The sequence below is a fragment of the Lepidochelys olivacea genome (assembly GCF_965140295.1).
Source record: "Lepidochelys olivacea isolate rLepOli2 genome assembly, chromosome: 4".
Classification (NCBI taxonomy): Eukaryota; Metazoa; Chordata; order Testudines; family Cheloniidae; genus Lepidochelys; species Lepidochelys olivacea.
Window position 1 is genome coordinate 99397547 of NC_140414.1, and position 21017 is coordinate 99418563.

The following is a 21017-nucleotide window of genomic DNA, read 5'->3' on the forward strand; positions in this document are numbered from 1 at the left end:
AATATTAGCTGTCCAGTTTGTATGCTTTTTTCTAGATTAGTTGAAACCCATTTTTACAGCTGCATTAGTCATGAAAAGCAGATTTTATAGAAACTCAGATATAGCTCGAGCCATAATAGCATTGGCTGTAACATCCATAGGTTGTGTTTTTTCTCTTGCATCACAGGGCGACAGTGGAGGACCTCTTGTTTGTGAGCAGCCTGCAGGACGCTGGACATTGTTTGGTTTAACCTCGTGGGGCTCTGTCTGCTTTTCCAAAGTTTTGGGACCTGGAGTTTACAGCAACGTGTCACACTTCATTGAATGGATTGAAAGACAAATATACATTCACACCTTTCTACTAAACTAAGGCTAGTGGTCTGCTGACATACAAGAGGCAAAGATCATTGGCCTTTGAGCATTGAAGATTGTGCAACCAATTCACTTAAGAGGACGTTACAAGCTCTGTGTTGTTGATGGGGAGGTATGGAAAATGCAGCATAAATGAATTGATTAAACTCTCTGCTACTAAAGATACTCTGGGGCAGCACTATTATTTTTGTAATCTTTTTTGACTTTTCCTTTAGCTGCATTGTGTTACTATTCCAGGCACAACAGAAGGCTTAAAGGAAGAATCAACCAATTTTCTGCCTTTCAGACATTTAAATTAAGCTGTAGCACAGACTTAGTAAAACTATAAAACTTTGGGGGAAAAACAAACAGTAGCACATGCAGTTTCAGCCCACAATTCTTCCAGTGAAGAATTAAATCAATATATTCTCAAAAATGAGATTGAGGTCTATATTAAAATTAGCCCTTCTGCTACCTTGAGTTTGCTCCCATGTGAGCATAGCAGGGCCTTGTCAAAAATACAACCGGCATGGGAGAATATGTAGTTCTTTGAGATAACTGATGTTTTAGATACTGTCACACTACAATTAAGTCACATAGTTCAGACTACTGTTAAGCGAAACATTTACCTCTAAAGTTCAGTACCTTCTGTATTGATTCACCTAATGTAACATGTACCAGATAGTGTTCTATAGAAATATTAACTGTACTCATAAATATTAATAGTGTTATGGATTATTAAACTACTTTTAAGTCACTGGTGTATTGCAGTTTCACTAGGAGAAAAAAAACCCAGTGACTTGACAGTATGTCTCATTGTAGATTATGGGTTTAGGGGACAGCAAAATAATTCTCCCCCGACCTCTAAATAATACAGCTGTGTCCAAATTTCTCTAGTTCAGGGCTGCATCTGACTCATGAAAGTTGAGATAGATTGTCGACATCCTAATCTCAAATGCAAAAAGGTGCAGAAATTACAACTTCCAGTAGCCCAGGCTCCATCTTTCTCCACAGCACCAGGTCCTCAGCTGGTGTAACCTGATATAGTTCAGTTAAAATCAAAGCCACCATATTGATATAAACCATCTTAAGCTCTGGCCTTTAGTGTGTAAGGGCCAGTTGGACAACCTTGCACTAACAGAGGGGAACTGGATTATGAAATACAGGATTTTCAGGAAGTTTTGTTTTCAGTATTAGGAAAAAAATGCTGTCATAAAATGAACAGCCTCTCCTGCCATATCTGTTCACCAAAAGATGTAGTTAAAGTTGGCTTTGATTTTATTGTAAAGCACTGGAACACTTACAGCCATTCTATGTATATGTAAGCACTGCCAAGAAATAATATTTAAGGTAATTTCTTATTTCCTCATTGATTACTTGGGCCTTGGCCTACAACCAGTTTTCAAGCAGAACTTCCCTGTAAAATAAATGAGTTCTGATTAAAAGCTGGTGGCACCATATAGCCCATTGAATATAATCACCTGTGTTAGGAAATGATGCATCCCAAGCAGCATCAGAAAGGAGCAGAAGTTTTTTTTCCAAATCATTTCTGCCACAACATTCCATGTAAAGACGATATTTGTAATTTTATAAATGTATTTTTATACTGGTTTTCCCCCTTCTATATGTGCACATGATAATATTGTATGTAGGTTTGAAAGAGTCAAATTTACTCCCTCCTTCCAATGTATTAGTCCTTTCCTGTGTATTGTCATCTCTATGACCATGAGAATTATCTAACACTTGTAGCCCCATTTTAAGGTGATAAAAACACCTTGGTTGTTTCACTCCTGTCACAGCTACAGCTCCACATGGAATTAACAACTAGGCAGATGTGTTTATTTCTACCCATATTAAACAAATATGTACAACAATTGTCCAATAATTTCTGTGATCTAAAATAAACACGTTTTTATTCTTGCCAGAGACTCAGTTCAAATGGAAGAAGTTAGAAGCAAGACTATACCTCTACACTCTTGTGATTGAAACCAATTAGCATACATGCGCCAAGCTGCTTACTGTACTACCCCTAGCTGCCTCTTAGCACAGTATCCGTTTGTTCAGATTCTGTCTCTACAACTTGGGTGTGGTCCTTACCCATATTTCTCATGTGTGTTACCAATACAGAAAGATCAAGAAGTGTGACTGCTTACAATTATTTTGGATTAAATTACATTTTTGTAGTGGGAAATTAAAAAACCCACTAAGCCATATAGTGGCTTCTCTGAATATCTTTAGAGCAATATTTCTTCGATGACATTATTTCAAAATGATTAGCATCAGTACAGATAAACAATAGGCAGAGTTTCAGCACTGTGTAAATGTGCAGAGAGCAAAATACGCACATTCTTGGAATTGTGCAAGCAAAAAATTTCAGAAGGAAACAGAACAGAAAATGGGCTCAAATACTAATCATAGAATCATAGATGATAATTTAATAGGAGCTGCACTTTTTGAGTTGTGTTTATTTCAGTAGGCCCTAGTGGACTCAAAAAATTCCCTACATTGCTCCATGAATTGGCTATGTAAGATAAAATAATTAAAAAAAACAAACAGGCAATATTTTAAATAGCCTGGGCTAAAGAAACAGACTCAGATTCTCAAACTGTGGTTCCTACCGGTGGCTTCCAGAACAGCTGAAAGGTCACATGGTGCTGAATCTCTTCCGTGTTTCTAGTAGCTTCTATAGGCACCTAGGTTGTTAATTTAAAGAAGAGTCTGGAGGCCTGCAAAAGCAACTGACAGCAAAGAAGATGAGTCATTCTAGCCACCTCTACTAGGGGAGGCTGTGATATAACAGGAGGAAACAGGATGTGCTCAGGGATTGGGGTGCCAGCGGGACTGGAGCAGTCAATCACCCTTTGGAGAAGACTATCTGAAAGATAAGAAAATGAGGTAACGAGGCAGCATGTCCTGACGAATGGGCACCAAGTGCAAGAAGTGTAGATAGGGCAGAAGGGATTGGGCCAGTCAACAGAGACACACATGAAGGGGAGCCACGGAGAGAAACAGTAGAGGTGTGGGAGGAGGATACAAATTATATGAAGAACAAAAGGAGATGCAGTGATTTGTTCTTTCAGAAACTAAAACTTCATATTAAACACAGTTAAATACACATCATGCCACTCCCCTATATTCTACCTGAACAGTCTCTGTTGTTCAGCTATCAGTGTTAAGGTGCCCATGCGACAGCAAATGGGAGGAGAGGTCTGTGCTATGAAAAAAACCCAAGAATCCTTGCAATAGACCAGTGTGTTGAGGGCCCCAGTAGCAGCGGGGGTCCCAGACTGCACACCAGCATCCCCCACCCCACCCAGCAACCACGGCACCCTTCTCCAGCCCCACCCCCCCAAAGTTTTAGTCAGGGGTATATAGTAAAAGTCACGGACAGGTCACGGGCTGTGAATTTTTCTTTACTGCCCGTGACCTTTAAAAATACCCGTGACTAAAACGTAGCCTTACTTACATTACACAAATAGTGTGCGAGTCCAAGGCAACAGCGGAATGTATGTTCAGCGATATAGGTGAGCGAGGGTTCTACTAAGACAGTCAAGCTCACGAGGATTGGCACCCAGTGTTTCTATAACTCCACTGATCACACAAGAAACTTCTAACGTGACATCTGTATAAAGCTATGAAGTAGAAACTATTCTCAGCTTGGAGAAAAGTAGTTGGCCAAAAAGTAGTTAAGCAGTACAACAAAAAAATTGATACTGGTTTATCTTGGGAATATTGAGAGGCATGAGACAAAAGGATGAATCGCTCCAACCACCCAAGAAATGCACTGATTCGAATGAAATATAAATTAAATAAATGGAGGGAGCTCTGATGGTACAAAATCATTATGATGCTTACCGTGCTCAGACAGACCCCAATTCAGGAAAGCAGCCATGTTCAGAAGAACACTTCAGTTCATGCTTAAAGTCAAGATAAACACATGATTAAGTCCATCCTTATTCAGGATAAGTACATTCCTAAATCAGGACCATACTGCAACAGTAAGCATGACATCAAAAGCTTGAGACAGAGGTAGATGATGGGCATGGAGGGGAGATCTGTCAGTTGTTTGTTTCAGGGCTCCATCTCTCTTATTTTGCAAATAAAGAAAATAAATTGTCCTGAGGGATGGGAAGATGGATTTCCTCTAGGAGAATCATTATTCTCTTCACCTTCCAACCCCCCAAGCTCCTGAAAGCTGCCCAAGGAGGTGACAATCTTAGCAAAGCCATGGTGCTCGGGAAGGGGGCATTATCCTAGGCTGTGTCTTCATTAATGATTTTCAGGAAGTCTCCTACTGTTTCTATCACCAGGGACAGTGTGACAGGTGGAGCTTTCCCAAACAACACTAACGAGGAGAAGGTTAGTCAACTGGCGGGTGAAAAGGTAGGACTTATTTATCCTCACAATCCAAGTGAAAGCAAACCAAACCACAGCAAATAGGGATTACTGACATGACCTCTTACCCACAACAGACATTCAGAAACCAACTTGGCCCTGCTTGTGCCAAGCAGCTCCAGACTTAGAAATATCCAGATCCTTTTGTATTAGTGTACCAAAAAAGTGAGAGCCCATATGACACTGAAGGTTTTATTTTTTCATAAAATGGACTTTGAACATGACCAGTGTGTTCTGTAAATCTTGCTGGCTTGGACCCTCCACGTTGATAAGATCACAAACAGAATGATGAGTATAAAAAACATTTTGCAAAGAGGTTCCTGGAGAGGAGTGCAGTGGACCTTATCAGCACTAGTTGCCATTGTAACATCGCTACAGACCACAAGATTGCAACAACACTAGGTGGAGCTCAGGATGACAAAGTCAGGGTCAACTGGTAAAAGTGTCTCCACCAGGACAGCCTTTAAATTACATCACTGTCACTTTTACCAAAGTTACTATGTCATACAGTTAGCATGTACCAAAAATGATGAGTTTTTAATAAAGCTGGTACTTGCACAATACTTCATGCCCATTTAGACTCTGGATACCTCAATAAGTTACTTAAAATGTTTTAAAAATACAAAAGGCTTCTGAATAAATTTGTGCATCAACTGACTTGACCAAAACACCCCAAAAACCATCACCAACAAAAAACCCGAATGTAATGTAATGCACCAATGTTCTTGTTCTTGGTTTTTTTAAACAGTTAACATTCCAGTTTCGCAGGGCATGTTAAAACATCCTGTTCAGTCAAAGCACAATTCAAACCTGCCTTATTTATTAGAGAAATTTCATTGCTGCCCTTTGCAAAAGTAAACTCCGGGGCGCCGGCACACGAATTATTAGCACAATATGTTTCTGAATAGGTTTCCTTCGAGGAGTTCAAAAATGCAGCTCTCTCACAAGTCAGGTCGTTCACATCCCTGAACTCATCCTGTTTGTCTGATATGAAGGTAGACTTCTGCACTGACCTGTCTGCTGGACAGGTATGAAAAGGTGTCTTAGACACTGGGATGTATGAAGAGTGGTCAGTGCTTTCTCTTACTGATGCAGCATCTTCAGCAGACCTGGAACATGCATGAGTGCCCTGGAAACCCATTCTACACTTCCCAACACGATCATCCTTCCACTTTTTAATTGCTTCCCTCTGCTCCTCAGGAGTCAGTCTGTCAAGGTGCTTGGCTCTCAACACTGGAGATGGAAACAGTGCCCCTTGAAGAACTCTGAACAAGTATCTAGAACATAAACAGGGTTTTCCAGTAAGCCATTCAGAAGCAGATTCAAGCTCTTCTCAGCAATGGTAAAGGACCCAAACAGGAGCATGCAGGGAAAGGAGAGGAGGCATCATTCCTACCATCCAGGCTGTAGTGATAGCCCTGTAATCCCAAAGCTGCAGTAGCCCCTGCAGCAATGACCTTTAGGCTTGCACACATAAATAATTGTGCCTGCACTTTTGCACTAGAACAGGTTATTAGGACCAACATGTTTAAAAGTGGCCACGGACTTCAGTGCCTCTGTTTTTTGCGTGTTGGGCGTGTCACCCCTAGGCTCTGATTTTCAGGGATGGTGTGTACTTGCACTCCAGCTGAAGTCAGTGGAAGCCGCAGGCTCTCAGGAGTGCTGAAAATTGGACCCTGCATGTCTCAAAACAAAAACCATTTGTTTTGGCAATGCTGTTGAAACTTTTCTGGCACTGGGAGATTGAAAGTGACTCAAAGAACCTTATTTATAAAGTCTAAAAACTTTGCATTCAGTCTACCATGAAAATCAGCCTCTCCTAAAACCAGAACCCTTATGTTTCACTCACTGGTTTGTTTGATTTAAAACAGCCCATGTGTTGAAAGCATTCTCCCATCTTGGCTCATTATTGCTACACAATTTGCTTTTTAAATTAATTTAGGAGGGAAAGCAAGTGGTTAGTGGCACCATCTGGAGTCAGGAACACTGCAGAAGGGACAGCTTTTCTGATACAACTCAGCCCAGGCCTACAGTACCACCATCAGCTGGTTTAGTTGCAAGGTCTGAGCCAAAGTTGAAAACCACAGTGATATGTTTATGCCCTAAAGCAAAATGTGTATCCTATGTATGCTGTGCCCCAACCCACAATTGGGAGGGACAAGTTGTATATCCCACAGCAGTAATCTCACAACTTGTAGGAATCCAGAGATTTTTTTTGACCATTTTGTCCATTTACAAAAACTCTGGGTTCAAGCTTTTTCAAAAAAAGAAAGAAAACATTTGAAAAAACCGTTTCGGTAATAAAAACACGCCCATAATTAGCTTCTCTATGACATGTACATGATTCACGCTGCTACCTTATACAACTTCTTTGGATATAAATTCTAACCTTTGAAAAGTGATTAAGGTAAATTATTGATTTAAACATGAGAAGTAGGATTTAGACTAAGTCATTACAGCAATTTTGTACTTGTTTAAATTTGACTGGAGAAGATCCCAATTAACAGTTCCTTGCATACATATGGGCTCATTTATGCTTAAACTACCAGGCTATCCAATTTTATATGTTCAAAAAAGACAAGACCACACCACATAGATTTATAGCATCATAGCCACAACGAAAACCAGAGCCGGTTAATACTAGTGGTTATAAAACAACAAAGTACCTGGGTAGAAGAGCAACACAAGTAGTAATGATGCAAACCAGATAAAACACTGGGTCTGTCATGTGCTTTTCCATGATCCAATAGGGATTTGATGGTGGATTACAGGTTTTGCAGGTTGCTCCAAACATCAGTGCAAAGACCAAGTAAAATAAGATGCTACCTATCATAACAGCCATGTGTATCCAAGTCTATAATGTGGAAAGGAGGGATAGGGGAAACAAGACAAGAATCAGAGATTCAGGATCAAAGTTATTACAAACAGAAAAGTGTGTGCATACACACACACAGTGTCTTGAACTGAAGTAAATAATAAATCAGTTCAGACAGACAGGACCCTCTTGATTTCAGATAAAATATTCCCAGGGAGAAGGGTTTCTTCCCTCTATAGTTGACAGGAAACAGCCACATAATTTGAAAATTCTTCCCCCCTTAACCTTCTTTCATTTTTATCTATTAAATATACAACTCATGATACCATGGTACAAGACTTTTTAATGCCAAGTACGTCAGATGACTACATTACTCATAAGCATCAGAGAAGACCTTCACAAACAAGCGGGAACAAAATCTTCACATGATACCACTACACAGTTTGATGTAAACACAGAATAACTGTGTATTGGTCTCAGATTTCTTTTGTTTTGCAATTTAGAGTACGTTAGTTACTAAGAATATAATCGGTTGCCAGGTCCGACAGCTTGCTGACGTCTCTAAATGCCAAAAGAAATTCATTTATGCTATTCAGAGAATGGAGACATTAATATCATCCATAGTTTGCTAAACAAAGGGATTTTTGTGAAGGTTATTGTGCCCTCCATATCCAGGATAAAAAGCCTTGGTTTATACACACAAATCTTTAAGTCAAAATACTTTAGAATGCAGCTTGACATTCCATCTACTGTGAAACAACTCAAGAATGAAATGGTCTTTTTTATTTATTTTTCTGCATTGAGTAAACAACCACCGTCCTGCATCCTCCAACTTTGAACAGGATGATTACATTTTTCTCCAGAATTATGACAAATAGTCACTATTTTACCCTTGTTTAAAAAGAAATTAAATTAATCCGATCGAACTGGAATACTATCTGTTGTTGTCTTAGCTTGTGCAGACTTAATTAACACTAAGATGACGGTTTTATGGCATAAAACAGCTTCTTTTAGTCCTGCAGGGAAGACACCTTTGAATTGTTCATCTTGGCTACAGACGGTTTATCGGTTCCCAGCATTCAAAACTAGCATTCCACATTTGTCGTCTATGGAAATCAAGCCTTAGGAACTGATAAAGGCAGGGTATCTCGACATCCGTTTTCCCCTTTGCAAGATTAAACTTACAGCACCAAAGCAACAGAAGCTGTTAAGAGCAGGATTATTTTGTTATTTATTAACAATATTGGTGGCAGAGCTTGCTTGCCTTACTCATGTGAGTAATCCTGTTGGTTCCAATGGGCTAGTTATAGGAGTACTTACTGCTCGCATGAGTAAAACGATCAATGTTTCACCCTTAATATATTTATTTGCTTTCATATAGAGAGTGCTTTCCTTGTTTAGCTTTAATAAGAGTTGTATGCACACACTGGGGAGAGAATATACCCTTTAGAACGCATGAAGAACATACTTACCAAAGTTTTACTCTCAATTAGGAGGTGCAGTAATATTATGAAGAGTGCTGCTGTGTTTAACGGGTTTCCAAAAGAAAAGATGTCTATGTCAGAGCCACGATAAGTCTGCAAAGTAAGAGACACGCTAATTGATACATACTATGCATACAGCCCTAATATTTTGATGTATCACATTCCACTGGGATACAAACAGCTGCAATACTGGATCAATTTACATATGCAAAATTCAAAATGGGTCCAATAATTATTGCAGTGTATGAGAAAGTGCAACTAAAAACCCTTAGGTTTAAAAACCAGACCAGCAAATTAGAGAAAACAAGTGTATTAATACAATTCAAATCTAGTACTTACAAAGTAAGGCACAAAAAAGCAAACCAGACTTTGGTAAAAAGCATCCAGCAAGGTGATCCAGAAAATTGGAGGTGAATATGCCTAAAGAGGAAACACAGGAGGTACCATAGCCTCAGTGAAATGAACAAATCCCAGCAGCCTCAGCTGTAATACATTTATGACTCTGGGAAAACTAAATTCCTGTCATCATGCATAATCATCTTGTTTGCTCAAGCGCGTGGGAGCTCTACTTACTGCACTTTAAAATGCTATTTTAAGACAATACAGACAGTGAGCCTCTCCAGGGCTAGCAAACCCCTAACCAATATCCCACAGGAAGAGTCATATGTTAACATCGCACAAAAGGAGACATTTATTGGTTGTCTACATGGGAAAAACAACTAAAATAGCTCTTGCATAGCTTATTTTGGTCAATTTCCCCATATAGACAAACCCTTAGAGAGATGGTCATAGTAAAAACGAGAGAGCTCATTGTAGGCATGCAACTAATTATCAGAGATTATACCAAGAATGAGATGTGGACCCTGGTCTTGCAGCAGACTCTGCTAGCACTTCCCCAGGACCACGTGGAGTCCCATTAATCTTGGTGAGATGTCTCTTGGAGCTGCAATAGTAGGTGCTGATGCAGGACCTGGATCATAGATTGTAAACCCCTGGGGTCAGACACACTCTTCTTCCTCATTTTGTACAGGGCTGAGCACTGAAAAGATCTGTCCTTTGAAGAATGTAAACTATAGCAAGCACGGTATAAAAAAATCAACCTACTAGTGCAATATTGTGATACAATTATTTTACAAAACATGTCCACTTGTTTTTATATTGTGACTTTCACTCAGAATGCCTGTGTCAATGCACTTCATAGCAAGAGGTAAAGGGAAATACAATTTAACAATGGCTCCAGAAGAGACAGCAAGGCAAAATGACAGGTTTCAGAGTAGCAGCCATGTTAGTCTGTATTTGCAAAAAGAAAAGGAGTACTTGTGGCACCTTAGAGACTAATGCTTCCCGCCCCCTTCCACACCAGAAAGAGGGCTCAGGTGGCTCACGCTGGCTCTGATGCAGTGAGGAAAGCAGCGAGCTCGCTGCCTACCCCCACTGGGACAGCAAGGGCAGCGCTGATCACAGGGGGAGCTGAGACCCCAGCTGAGTAGGGGGAGACACAGGCAGGGCAGGTTATCTGTTGGGAGTGGCAAGGTGCTTGGTAAGGAAACTTTGTATGAGCCTAGGCAGCCTTGTGAGCTGATGGCTTTGTCTAGTCAGCAGTGTTGGAAGGCGAGGATAGTGGAAGATGAATGTCCCTGTACCTTACCTGTTACCTGGGTGGAGAAGTGTGACAGTGAAGGAAATGGGCCTGTGTCTGTCAGGGGTATTGACTTTCCTATAGAGGGAGCCACCCCGGTCTCCAAGCAGTTGTCTGTGAACAGCCCTGTGTGCTGGGACAAGGGGAATGAGATCCCAAGCTGCGTGTCTGGTAAAGGAGAATGTGTCTCCGGCTCTTCTTTGTCTGTGGAGCAGACAGAAGGGGCCTTTCAGCCTGTGCTGGTTGAGAATAGTGCAGTTATCTCAGAGTTGGTTCTGGATTCAGCTAAAGCCCAGGAAGGGAATGGTCCTAAGTTTGTGTCTGCTAGGGAGAATGGCACTGTAACTAGGTTGCATCCAGTTAGTGTCTGTGCAAAATCCCAGAGACTAGACAATTCTGGTGCTTGTATTTTGCCTGTTGCTAGTGTGTTGTTGGGAAAGGGTGTAGCAACTCTGTCTAATCAGAGTGAGATCCTAGCCAAGGCACAAGGACAGCAGAAAGGTGATTTGATTGTGTTACCTACTGATGGTGTGGAAACCTGTGGCAAGAAGGAAAAGATTCCTGAGCTTGTGTGTGGCAAAGGGAAGGAGAATGCTTCTCACCTTTTATCTAGGAAGTCTGTAAGTTTGACTGAAAGGGGATTGTATAGGAACCCGCCTGATGGGCCAGAGGTGATTCTGGATGTAAGTGAGACCCAGAAAGAGTTGGTTGTTGCTCAGGAAAGTGTTCCTCTAGAGCAAGCCCTAGGTGAAGAGGGTAGGGGCAGAATTTCTGTGAAGGGTGAACTGTTGCATAGAAAAGCCCCTAAGGAAAGGAATCCTCATGGTAGTCTTTGCAAGCAGTTTACTGCAACTGAAGGGTGTGAAAGTGATTTAATCGAGAAAGTTTCAGTTCCTAACAGCCAGAAATTTTCTGTTGTGAAGGATCCACTGACTTTCCTGTTGAAAGATCCAGTGTGGATAGCTTTGAGAAGGTCTCAGATGAAGTGAAAGCTGTTAAGAAAGTTAAACAGTCCTATAATCAAGTGGCTGTGTTTGGCCAGCTTGTTGGGGAGACAAGGTTGTAGAGAGAGGAATGTCTCCATGCTAGTTCTGTAAGTGAACAGTATGTGGCCCAGGTCAAGATGGGAGCTCTTAACCTCGAGAGCCCGAGAAGACCCGATCCCAATTTGACCCTCCGGGGGTTTTGGGGTGGCAAAAGGGAACGGGCCACATAAACCTCCCCACATGCGGAATGCGAGTGCTATCGACCACCCCCGACCTAAGGGAGGGCGTGAGACTGGAAAGGCCTGGTGTAACTCCCACCAAGGAACGGGAGAGATGCTGGGGCATCCATGGGAATGTTGGTGGCTTCGAACTTCCCCAGGTCACCGGCTAAAGTGACCCCACTCAGTTTGGTCTCAAAGGGGGGAAGAGATGTGACGAAGTGGGACTGTTCTTAACGTTTCCTCTGAATAGTGTGGGGGTGCCTCAGTTTCCCCTATGCAGTTCTTAAGTATCTAGGTGGTGGGATAAGGGTGTATGGTCATTGCAGAGCCCTGGAGGGCAGGTGTGTGCAGGGGTCTGGACACAGAGAATGGCTAACACCCTGTTTCCTGGCAACTGATGGCATGGCCCTTCCCCCCTGCAAGATGAGAGCTAAAGGGTTGGAGAACAAAGAAATCAGGTGACCTCCTGGCCCGGGAAAGGGACAAAGCCCAGAGGAGGAGGGGCTGGAGAGAGGTTCAGTTTGGGGCTGGCTGGGGACGTGGAGTGAAGTGCAGACGTGGTTGTCTGGCTCACTGCCCCCACAAAATGGACCCAGCTGAGGGGTCCTGTTCTCTGCACCTACAAGCTCTGTTTTAGACCATGTTCCTGTCATCTAATAAACCTCTGTTTTACTGGCTGGCTGAGAGTCACGTCTGACTGCGGAGTTGGGGTGCAGGACTCTCTGGCTTCCCCAAGACCCTGCCTGAGCGGACTCGTTGTGGGAAGCGCACGGAGGGGCAGAGGATGCTGAATGCTCCTAGGTCAGACCCAGGAAGGTGGAAGCTGTGTGAGCTGTGTGTCCTGCAGACAGTCTGCTCCCAGAAAGGAGACTTCCCCAGAGTCCTGACTGGCTTCATGGGGAGCAGTTCCAGAGCATCGCCCGGGGACTCCGTGACAACTGGTGGCAGCGGCTGGACAAAAATTAGACCAAAGTTTTGTTAAAAATCTATTGTGGAAAGCAGTAATCATTACCCCCATGCTAGGCTGAAGGGAAGAGGAAGGTTTGGAGGTAACTGGGAAAAGGTGGAGAGATTCAGCATCTCAGAGGGAGGAAGCCAGGATATGGGATCTTGAGGTTCTTCCAGAGATGTATTTAGTCAAATCTCTGACTTGCAGGGCACAGACCCCCAGCTACAGCCTGCACAGAGAGGCTTCACAAGCATCTTATTTTGATGGATCATATGGTTTTGCAAACTTTATTGCTCTATAAACCAAGTGATGCAAAATACGAAAAGTGAAACTGAACAAGTTTTGGGAGGTCGATATCCCTCTCCCTACAATGCCAAACTTGTATTTACTAAACTCCCTGCCCTGTTGCTCCCTCACCTCACCACTGTTTTTCCCCTTCTAAAGGAGCACTGGGCTACAGCAAGGATCTACAGCTGATGTTAGGTCATCAGCACACTGCATGCTCGAGCATCTTGTAGACCAGGAGCCATTAATCTGGTGATGTCTGCTGTTGAGAGGCCTAAGATGGTCAGAAAATGGTGAGTTTTAGGCTAACAGTATGCTGAATGCACCTCTAAGCTTGCTATTGCTATTGCATCACCAAAAGTCGCTAGAATATGGTACTTTACTTCCCTCAAAATTCATACGAGTAAAAACGTTGCTACGACTCATGCTGAGCAAAGCAGAAATGAGGGAAAGGCAGAATGAGCTGCCTCGTTTTAACTTAAAAACAATCTTTATTCAGATTAACGTGATCTGCTGATTTTAAACATGTTGTTAAAGTTTTCCTGCTTCATTACAGGCAGACACAAAGTGTAGCGTATACAGAAGGGAGCTGCGAAAGGAAGGAACCAGTGAAGTCCAGGACAGCAGGCATCAGGAGGAAAAGAACCCAGAATGATGGAATTTATCTGAAGATGGTCCCACAAGGTGCAATAAATTCTACTCTGTTCAGGTTCTTACATTGTGCTTATCACTGTGATAGCTGAGCCCTTCAACGACACTGAAGTACAGGTACCTTAGATTCTAGAGATCTTGTGGACAGCTCTGTCTCAACCATTGTAAACTAGGCATTAGCCAATACAGACCATACTGGTAACAGAATATTCATCTAGCTCATAGCCTCAGCCACAGCTCTCCTCTCTCCTCCTTCCTACTCACCCCGCAAGACAGCAAGAGGCCTAACTAAAGATCTCTGAAAAATAGCTGTTAGTTGCATGTCCCCTCTAGATGGTTTAAGACAGGAAAAGTGTTTTCACTGATGAGGAGCATGCAGCAAAGAAAAAAACTGAAACCAATTCTGAGTGTCTCAATCTGCCTGAGGCCAACGATTCTTTAACGTACCTGAGACTTCTGACCAGTCACATAAAGCTCAGGCAGCTGCATGAGGACCTCTGCAGAGATATCTTTGTCCAGAATGCCATAAATGATGGGCGGCACCGAAGTGAAGAGGAGGTTGAAGAAAATCAAAACCCAATAGTCGGTCATGGATGTTCCCGAAAACCCACAAAAGAACTGGTACCAGAAGAGGAGGTTTACAAAGGCCTGACAGTTCAAAGACAAAAGAACAAACCAAAGCCCACAGCTGAGCATTATGCAAGCTCAGGAAAAAGAGGACAGATCTTATCTCTGCATTTTTACAGGAGGTCTGCAGGAAATGAAATACACACTTGCTTTCCAAACAAATATGCCCCGACACTGCACTTAAAATATAATTTTACTGGTAAATGTCTTAATATTTCAAAACCCATTGTCCAGATGCATAACTCATTTCAATATTCCCCCTTGTCCCTGCCTCCCAGTAACGACTACAGATAGCTTTTTAAATAAAACAGATAAAGCTTAAGTGATTTTAAATTAATCTGGAGCAGTGAACTCAATCCAAGGCAGATGGACAGGCTCAGCCCTCTGCCAATGGAGCTTCAAAGTTAAGTCCCTTAATGCTTGCCCTTTATTTCTGACAATTATGCATTTATTCTACAGTCTCCACCTTCAAAAGCCAAAAGGAAAACCAAGCAAGAATAGGTAACCAAACCGCACCATCTCACACTTGCAAACTAAGAACCTTTTCCCAGATACACTGTAGCTACATACCACATTCTTGTAGAAAAAATAAAGGATCATGTTGGCCAGCCTGGTGTAACACCAGTGACCATGGACAAGCAGCAGCTTGCGGAGGTGTTTGAACTGCGAAATTGCAAAGTCACTCGCCATCACAGCCTGCAACACACACAAAGAAAGAGTTGTGACACCTGAACAGTTAAAATACCAGACGTGATGTGCATCAAATGCTGACAAATGAGTGGGGCATTTATATTACATTGCTTCTATTTACTGTTCATAAGGACTAGAGAAGCACCTAGTGCTCTGTTCAGATCAGAGCCCCTATGTGCTACAGGCTACATAAACACAACTCTGACTAACATGTCAGAGGCAGGAGGCCAATCTCTGCCTTCACGTACATCCATGCCAACTACAATGTGGGCGCCATGTGTTGGCCAGGAAGTGAACAACAGGGAGTTTGAGGAACAGGGAGTTCAGTAACGAGCAACAGGCTCTCTCGTCCAAGAGCACGAACCCCTGCAGTGCTCAGCCTCTGATTGCTCCTGGAAAAGCACTCAGGCTTGGGAGTGAGCTCAGAACACAAGCTGGTCCCTTCTGTGGCAACGTATTGTGTAGCCTCTAAACCTCAAAGCTGAACCTTGATTATATTTCAATCTGAGTCTGGTTTGATTTGCAGCTGTTTTCTGTCTTCACTACCTGCATGCCTTCTTGGCCTGAGAGTCCCACTCCAGTATCAGCCACTTGGATCATACTGACATCATTGGCACCATCACCTTCCAGGGAGAGCGGGAGCGGGCGAGGAGGGAGGGAGAGGAATAAGAAGATAATCTTAGTTGGAACACAACACGGAGGTAGCTCTGCTGGCTAATGTATTCTACACAGAGATGGTGAGAAGAGACAAATCTATCAGAACACTGCCCAGAATACTAAGAATTATTGTTCTAATCAATACTGTAAACGATGGAATACCCCATCAAAGACCGGGATCTTTGTTAACTTTAGCCCTATGTGAAAGAGACTGGACCATTTGCTATTTTTCCCCAGCATGGGATATTTGTGATAGAGAATGGCAGAAAAACTCCCCAACGTACCCCTTAAAAAAAATGAACTGATAAAGTACCAGGGAAAGCATCACTATTATTGTTATTGCGAGCCTAGGAAGAAGGGCTTGCCAGTAACTAGTTTAAGGGCCAAATTCACTGGCAGTATTGACTCAGTGGAGTTACACCAGTTTATGTCAGAAGTAAATTTGGCCCTAGGTAATTCATCTCTTCCATGGGTAAAATGTATAAGAGACAGCAACAAAAATATTAAAAATAGCTCCTCTTTTTCCAGGAAGCAGAGATAACGGAGTGCACAGCTTGGGCGGAGACTCACCTACAGCTAGCGTCATCACTTTCAACCTGTTTCGCACCAGTTTGACCACTTCACTTTTCTGCAGGGGCATTGCTCTGCAGCAGACCACAGCCCGGCACCTCTCCGTGAGTTCCAGGAAGATACTTTGCAGGCTCTCGTGCAGGACATATTCTAAAGTCTTTCCATCAATAACCAGGGAGGCACTGAAATCTGGAGCTTGGGTGGAGGGAGCTGGAAAGACGCTCGCAAGTTTGGAGTTGTGATTTTTTTTGGCACACATACTTTTTTGGATGTCTTCTAAAATAGCGTTCATCAACAATGCACAGGCGTCCTTGTGTAAGGCAAAGAGAAAGGCTGATGTAACGTTCTATCTTCTACCCTGGCTCTGTTTCCAATATGTAAAATACATATTATGCAGAAGGCCAAACCTTGCATGAGTCATCCCATGACTTCAGTGGGACTTCACGCATGAGGAAGGTGGCCTGAATTGGCTCTCCAGCTCTATTGTTTTTTAAAACTACAGTTGGACAGAGTTTGCTGTCTGCAGAAAAGATCATTTCAACCTTGTTAAAGCACATTGGCATGGATTTTGCACTACTACCCAGGAAAATATTTACTGGACTATAATGTGAGTAATGACCATTAAGGAGTCCGTAATATAAATCAGGCTTAGTTATGAGTCTTTTGCTCTCTTAATTTGTTTAGTTTGGAAAGGAAAACCAGGGATAACTTTCAAATCCAGGTTAAAAGGTGACCTGCAAAACCTTCCAAAAAAATTGGCCTTGTAGGTTTTTTTTTTTTTTTGGCTTCTTTAAAATCTATAAAAAGGCCCAAAAGATTTTTGTAAACAAAGTTTTTGTCTGGTTCTAACTTTACCTAGACATATCAACAATGTCAAGTTTTGCTGGAGGACCTCAGCACCTGTTTATTGTTACAGCTAACACCCTAACCAAAAAAGCACTAACAAAGGCACCATTTATCCAAATTGTTAAGCAATTGTGGAAGGCAGATGGCTGTGAACAAAAATAAATATCCAACAATTTTTTTATAGAATGACTTAAAAATCCCTTCCCTTTTCAATCTGTTGTTGCACTGATTATCCAGTTACCAGAAAATCTCCCAAAGAAGGCATGACCTGAGTTTCTAAGGTATAGTACAAGCAAAACACACTCACACCTCTTTCACACATTCTTTTAAATCATAAAGAATAAAATGTCACATGCCCAGTCCTCCCCACACACATGGATTGAGCAAGCAGCAGTACAGCGGTAAAAAGATGTGGGTAAACCAATCTAAACTAAAAACTTTAACTAAACTCCTTATTTCCCAAAGGAGAAGTAGGTAAACTCTGTGTGCCCATGTTTACCCTCAACTACAATACTATTTTTGCAGGTCACTTAATCTGGATAATGGCTAGCCATTTTTTCTTTAAAATTCTATCTTCAATAGCTCACAAAACAGAGAATCAAAATGCAGTTAGTTATACACATCCAGCAGATGGCACAATTATCAAGCAAGACTGTGTTGAACTTCCACTGCAGTTACATTTTTGAACACTGTTTTATTTACAAAATGACTGAACTATTTTCAAAAGGAGAAGGAAAAAAAAAAGATTTTTCTCTGTTAAAAAATGTAAGTAGATTAATTCTCTGGATCTGTGTGTAATACCACTTTAATGAGATCATTCCTTGTGTTTTAATGCTAATCAAGCAGGGCTGAGGGAAAATATGACACAGAGCAGCAAAAAATTTAATTTAACACAATTTCCATGTCAATAATTCTTTGACCAGCGATTATATTCCTAGTATACTTCAATGTCTAGCTTTCTGCAAACATTTATAAACATGTACATTGTATCAATATCTTTTCCTAATACAAAGAGAAGTGAGACACTGCAGTCAATTTAAATACTTAACAAGCATTTAGGGGTTGTATTTAGGAATAGATTTCTGTAAAATAAATGTAAAATATACTTTATGCACAGAATGGGGGGGGAAAGACCCTCAGTTTTTCAGTATACAAAGGACATCTTAGAAAACGTGGTGTTTTTTTGTTTTGTTTTGTTTTTTAAACAGCACTTCTAGTATAGTCTGACCAATCATTTCTGGCAAAAATTTGTTTGTGGGGTAACAGGGAGGGCAATCTCATTTTCTACTCACTTTACTTAGAGATTTGAGGGTGAAGATTTTGTCATCTGGTTCCAATAACCTGCAAGCATACGCAATATTGACAGCAGTTTCTTGTTTATCTCCCGTCAGCATCCAAATTTTGATTCCAGCTTTTCGTAGTGCCTCTATAGTGTCTGGAACACCCTCCTGCAGGCGATCCTCAATCCCAGTGGCACCTGCAATAAAAAACATGTGGATTAAAGCAAAAATTAAAAAGACAAAACAAATAAACATGGAAAATTCTAACTAGTCATTGTGTCTCAGAAATTTAGGGCTGGAAGGGACCTGAAAGTTCATTTAGTCCAGCTCCCCATGCTGAAGCAGCACCAAATATACTTAAAACATCCCTGACAGGTGTTTGCCTAACCTATCCTTAAAAACCTCCAGTCACGGGGATTCCACAGCCTTCCTTGGAAATCTATTCCTGTGTTTAACTAGCCTTATAATTAGAAATGTTTTCCTAATATCTAACTGAAACCTCCCTTGCTGCAGACTAAGCTAATTACTTCCGGTCCTACCTTCAGTGGACAGGAAGAACAACTGATTACCATCCTCTTTCAACACCCCTTAACTGATCTGAAGATGGTTATGTCCCCCTTCAGTCTCCTTTTCTTAAGGCTAAAAACACCCAGTTTTTACTCTTTCATCATAGGTCAGGTTTTCTAATCCTTTTATCATTTTTGTTGCTCTCCAATTTGTCCACATCTTTCCTAAAGTGTGGGACCCAGACTGGACATAGTACTCCAGCTGGGGCCTCACCCAGTACCAAGTACAGCAGGACAATTACCTCCCATGTCTTACATACGACACTCCTGTTAATACACCCCAGAATGATATCAACCTTTTCACAACAGCATCACACTGTTGGCTCATATTTGATTTGTGACCCACTATAACCCCTAGATCTTTTTTCTGCAGTACTACTGCCTAGCCGGTTAGTCCCCATTTTGTAGTTGTGTATTTGAATCTGCTTCCAATTTATCAAGGTAGTTCTGAATTCTATTCCTGTCCTCCGGAGTGCTAGCAACCCCTCTCAGCTTGGTGTCATCCACAAATTTTATAAGCATACTCTCCACTCCATCATCCAAGTCATTAATGAAAATATTGAATGGTACTGGATCCAGGACAGACCTTTGGCAGGCCCCCACTAGCTACAACCTCCCAGGTTGCCACCAAATGATTGATACTTAGTCTGTGAGCTAAATTCCCTGTGAGCTGCGCTGGAGCCTATTTAGCTCGTCTACTGCTTCCCCTCTATCCACTAGGCCGTAACCCTGTCAAAGGAGGAAATTAGGTTTGTTTGGCATTATTTGTTTTTTGATAAATCCATGATGGTGGCTATTCCTTATCACCCTATTATCCCCTCGGGGTTTACAAATTGATAGTTTAACAATTTGTTCCAGTACCTTTCCAGATATCGAAGTTAGGCTGATTAGACCTAATTCCCTGGGTCCTTTTCATTCCCCTTTTTAAGGACAAGGTACCATGTTTGCCTTTCTCCAGTCCTCTGGGACCTCACCCATCCTCCATGAGTTCTTGAAGATAATTGCTGATGGTTCTGGGATTGCTTCAGCTACTTCCTAAAGTACCCTATGGTGAATTTCTTCAGGTGCTGCCGACTTAAATACATCTAACTTATCTAAATATTCCTTAACCTGTTCTTTCCTTATCCTGGCTTGCACTCCTTCCCCCTTGTTGTGAATATTAACTGTGTTAAATATGTGGACACAATTAACTTTTTAGTGAAGACTAAAGCAAAATTGGCATTAAACACCTCAGCCTTCTTGGTGTCTTTTGTTATTATCTCTCCTTCCCCATTAAGTTGACCTACACGTTGCTTCTGATTGCTCTCGTTCCTAATGTATTTATAGACCCTCTTTTCTCAGTGTCTCTTATGTCCCTCTCCAATCATAATTTATTTCGTGCCTTAGCCTTTCTGACTTTGTCCCCACATGCTCATGCTATTCTTTTGTACCAATCCTTAGAAATCTGTCCATGTTTCCACTCTCCGCAGGATTTCTTTTTAATTCAGGTCATTAAAGAGGTCCTGATGGAGCCACACTGGCCTCGTACAAGTCTTCCTATCTATCCTTTGCATTAGGATAGTCTTCTGTTGAACCCTAAATATTAACTTTTAGAAACTGCCAGCTCTCCTAAACCACTTTTTCCCTTAGAATTTCTACCTATAGGACCTTCCTACTAGTTCTCTTAGTTTGTTAAAGCCTGATTTGTTAATTGTACCGTCCCTGTTCTGACAGGTTTCAGAGTAGCAGCCGTGTTAGTCTGTATTCGCAAAAAGAAAAGGAGTGCTTGTGGAACCTTAGAGACTAACCAATTTATTTGAGCATAAGCTTAAGTGAGCTGCAGCTCACGAAAGCTTATGCTCAAATAAATTGGTTAGTCTCTAAGGTGCCACAAGTACTCCTTTTCTTTTTGTCCCTATTCTGTTGCTCTCACACTTTCCTTAGAACCATGAAATCTATCATTTCATGATTCCTTTCACCCAAATTGCTCTCAACTTTCAGATTCAAATCCAATTCCTCCCTGTTAGTTAGAATCAAGTCTAAAATG

The 21017-nt window shown here is 41.7% G+C and overlaps 2 protein-coding genes across 2 annotated transcripts in view; one reads left to right on the plus strand and one right to left on the minus strand.

Annotated features, from left to right (window-relative positions):
• Positions 1–3627, plus strand: part of CORIN (corin, serine peptidase) — a 320230-nt gene extending 316603 nt beyond the window's left edge. The window contains exon 22 of the mRNA XM_084626359.1: positions 167–3627. Within this exon, the coding sequence (XP_084482485.1) occupies positions 167–349 (183 nt within the window). The 3' untranslated portion in view covers positions 350–3627. The remainder of the gene's footprint in view (positions 1–166) is intronic.
• A 1276-nt stretch (positions 3628–4903) lies between these two features.
• ATP10D (ATPase phospholipid transporting 10D (putative)) overlaps positions 4904–21017 on the minus strand; it is a 102030-nt gene continuing 85916 nt past the window's right edge. Inside the window, exons 16-24 of the mRNA XM_084626358.1 lie at positions 18438–18622; positions 16300–16609; positions 15619–15695; positions 14953–15078; positions 14203–14403; positions 9364–9444; positions 9013–9117; positions 7392–7579; positions 4904–6002 (exon numbers count right to left, since the gene is read on the minus strand). Coding sequence (XP_084482484.1) covers positions 5474–6002; positions 7392–7579; positions 9013–9117; positions 9364–9444; positions 14203–14403; positions 14953–15078; positions 15619–15695; positions 16300–16609; positions 18438–18622 — 1802 coding nt within the window. The 3' untranslated portion in view covers positions 4904–5473. The remainder of the gene's footprint in view (positions 6003–7391; positions 7580–9012; positions 9118–9363; positions 9445–14202; positions 14404–14952; positions 15079–15618; positions 15696–16299; positions 16610–18437; positions 18623–21017) is intronic.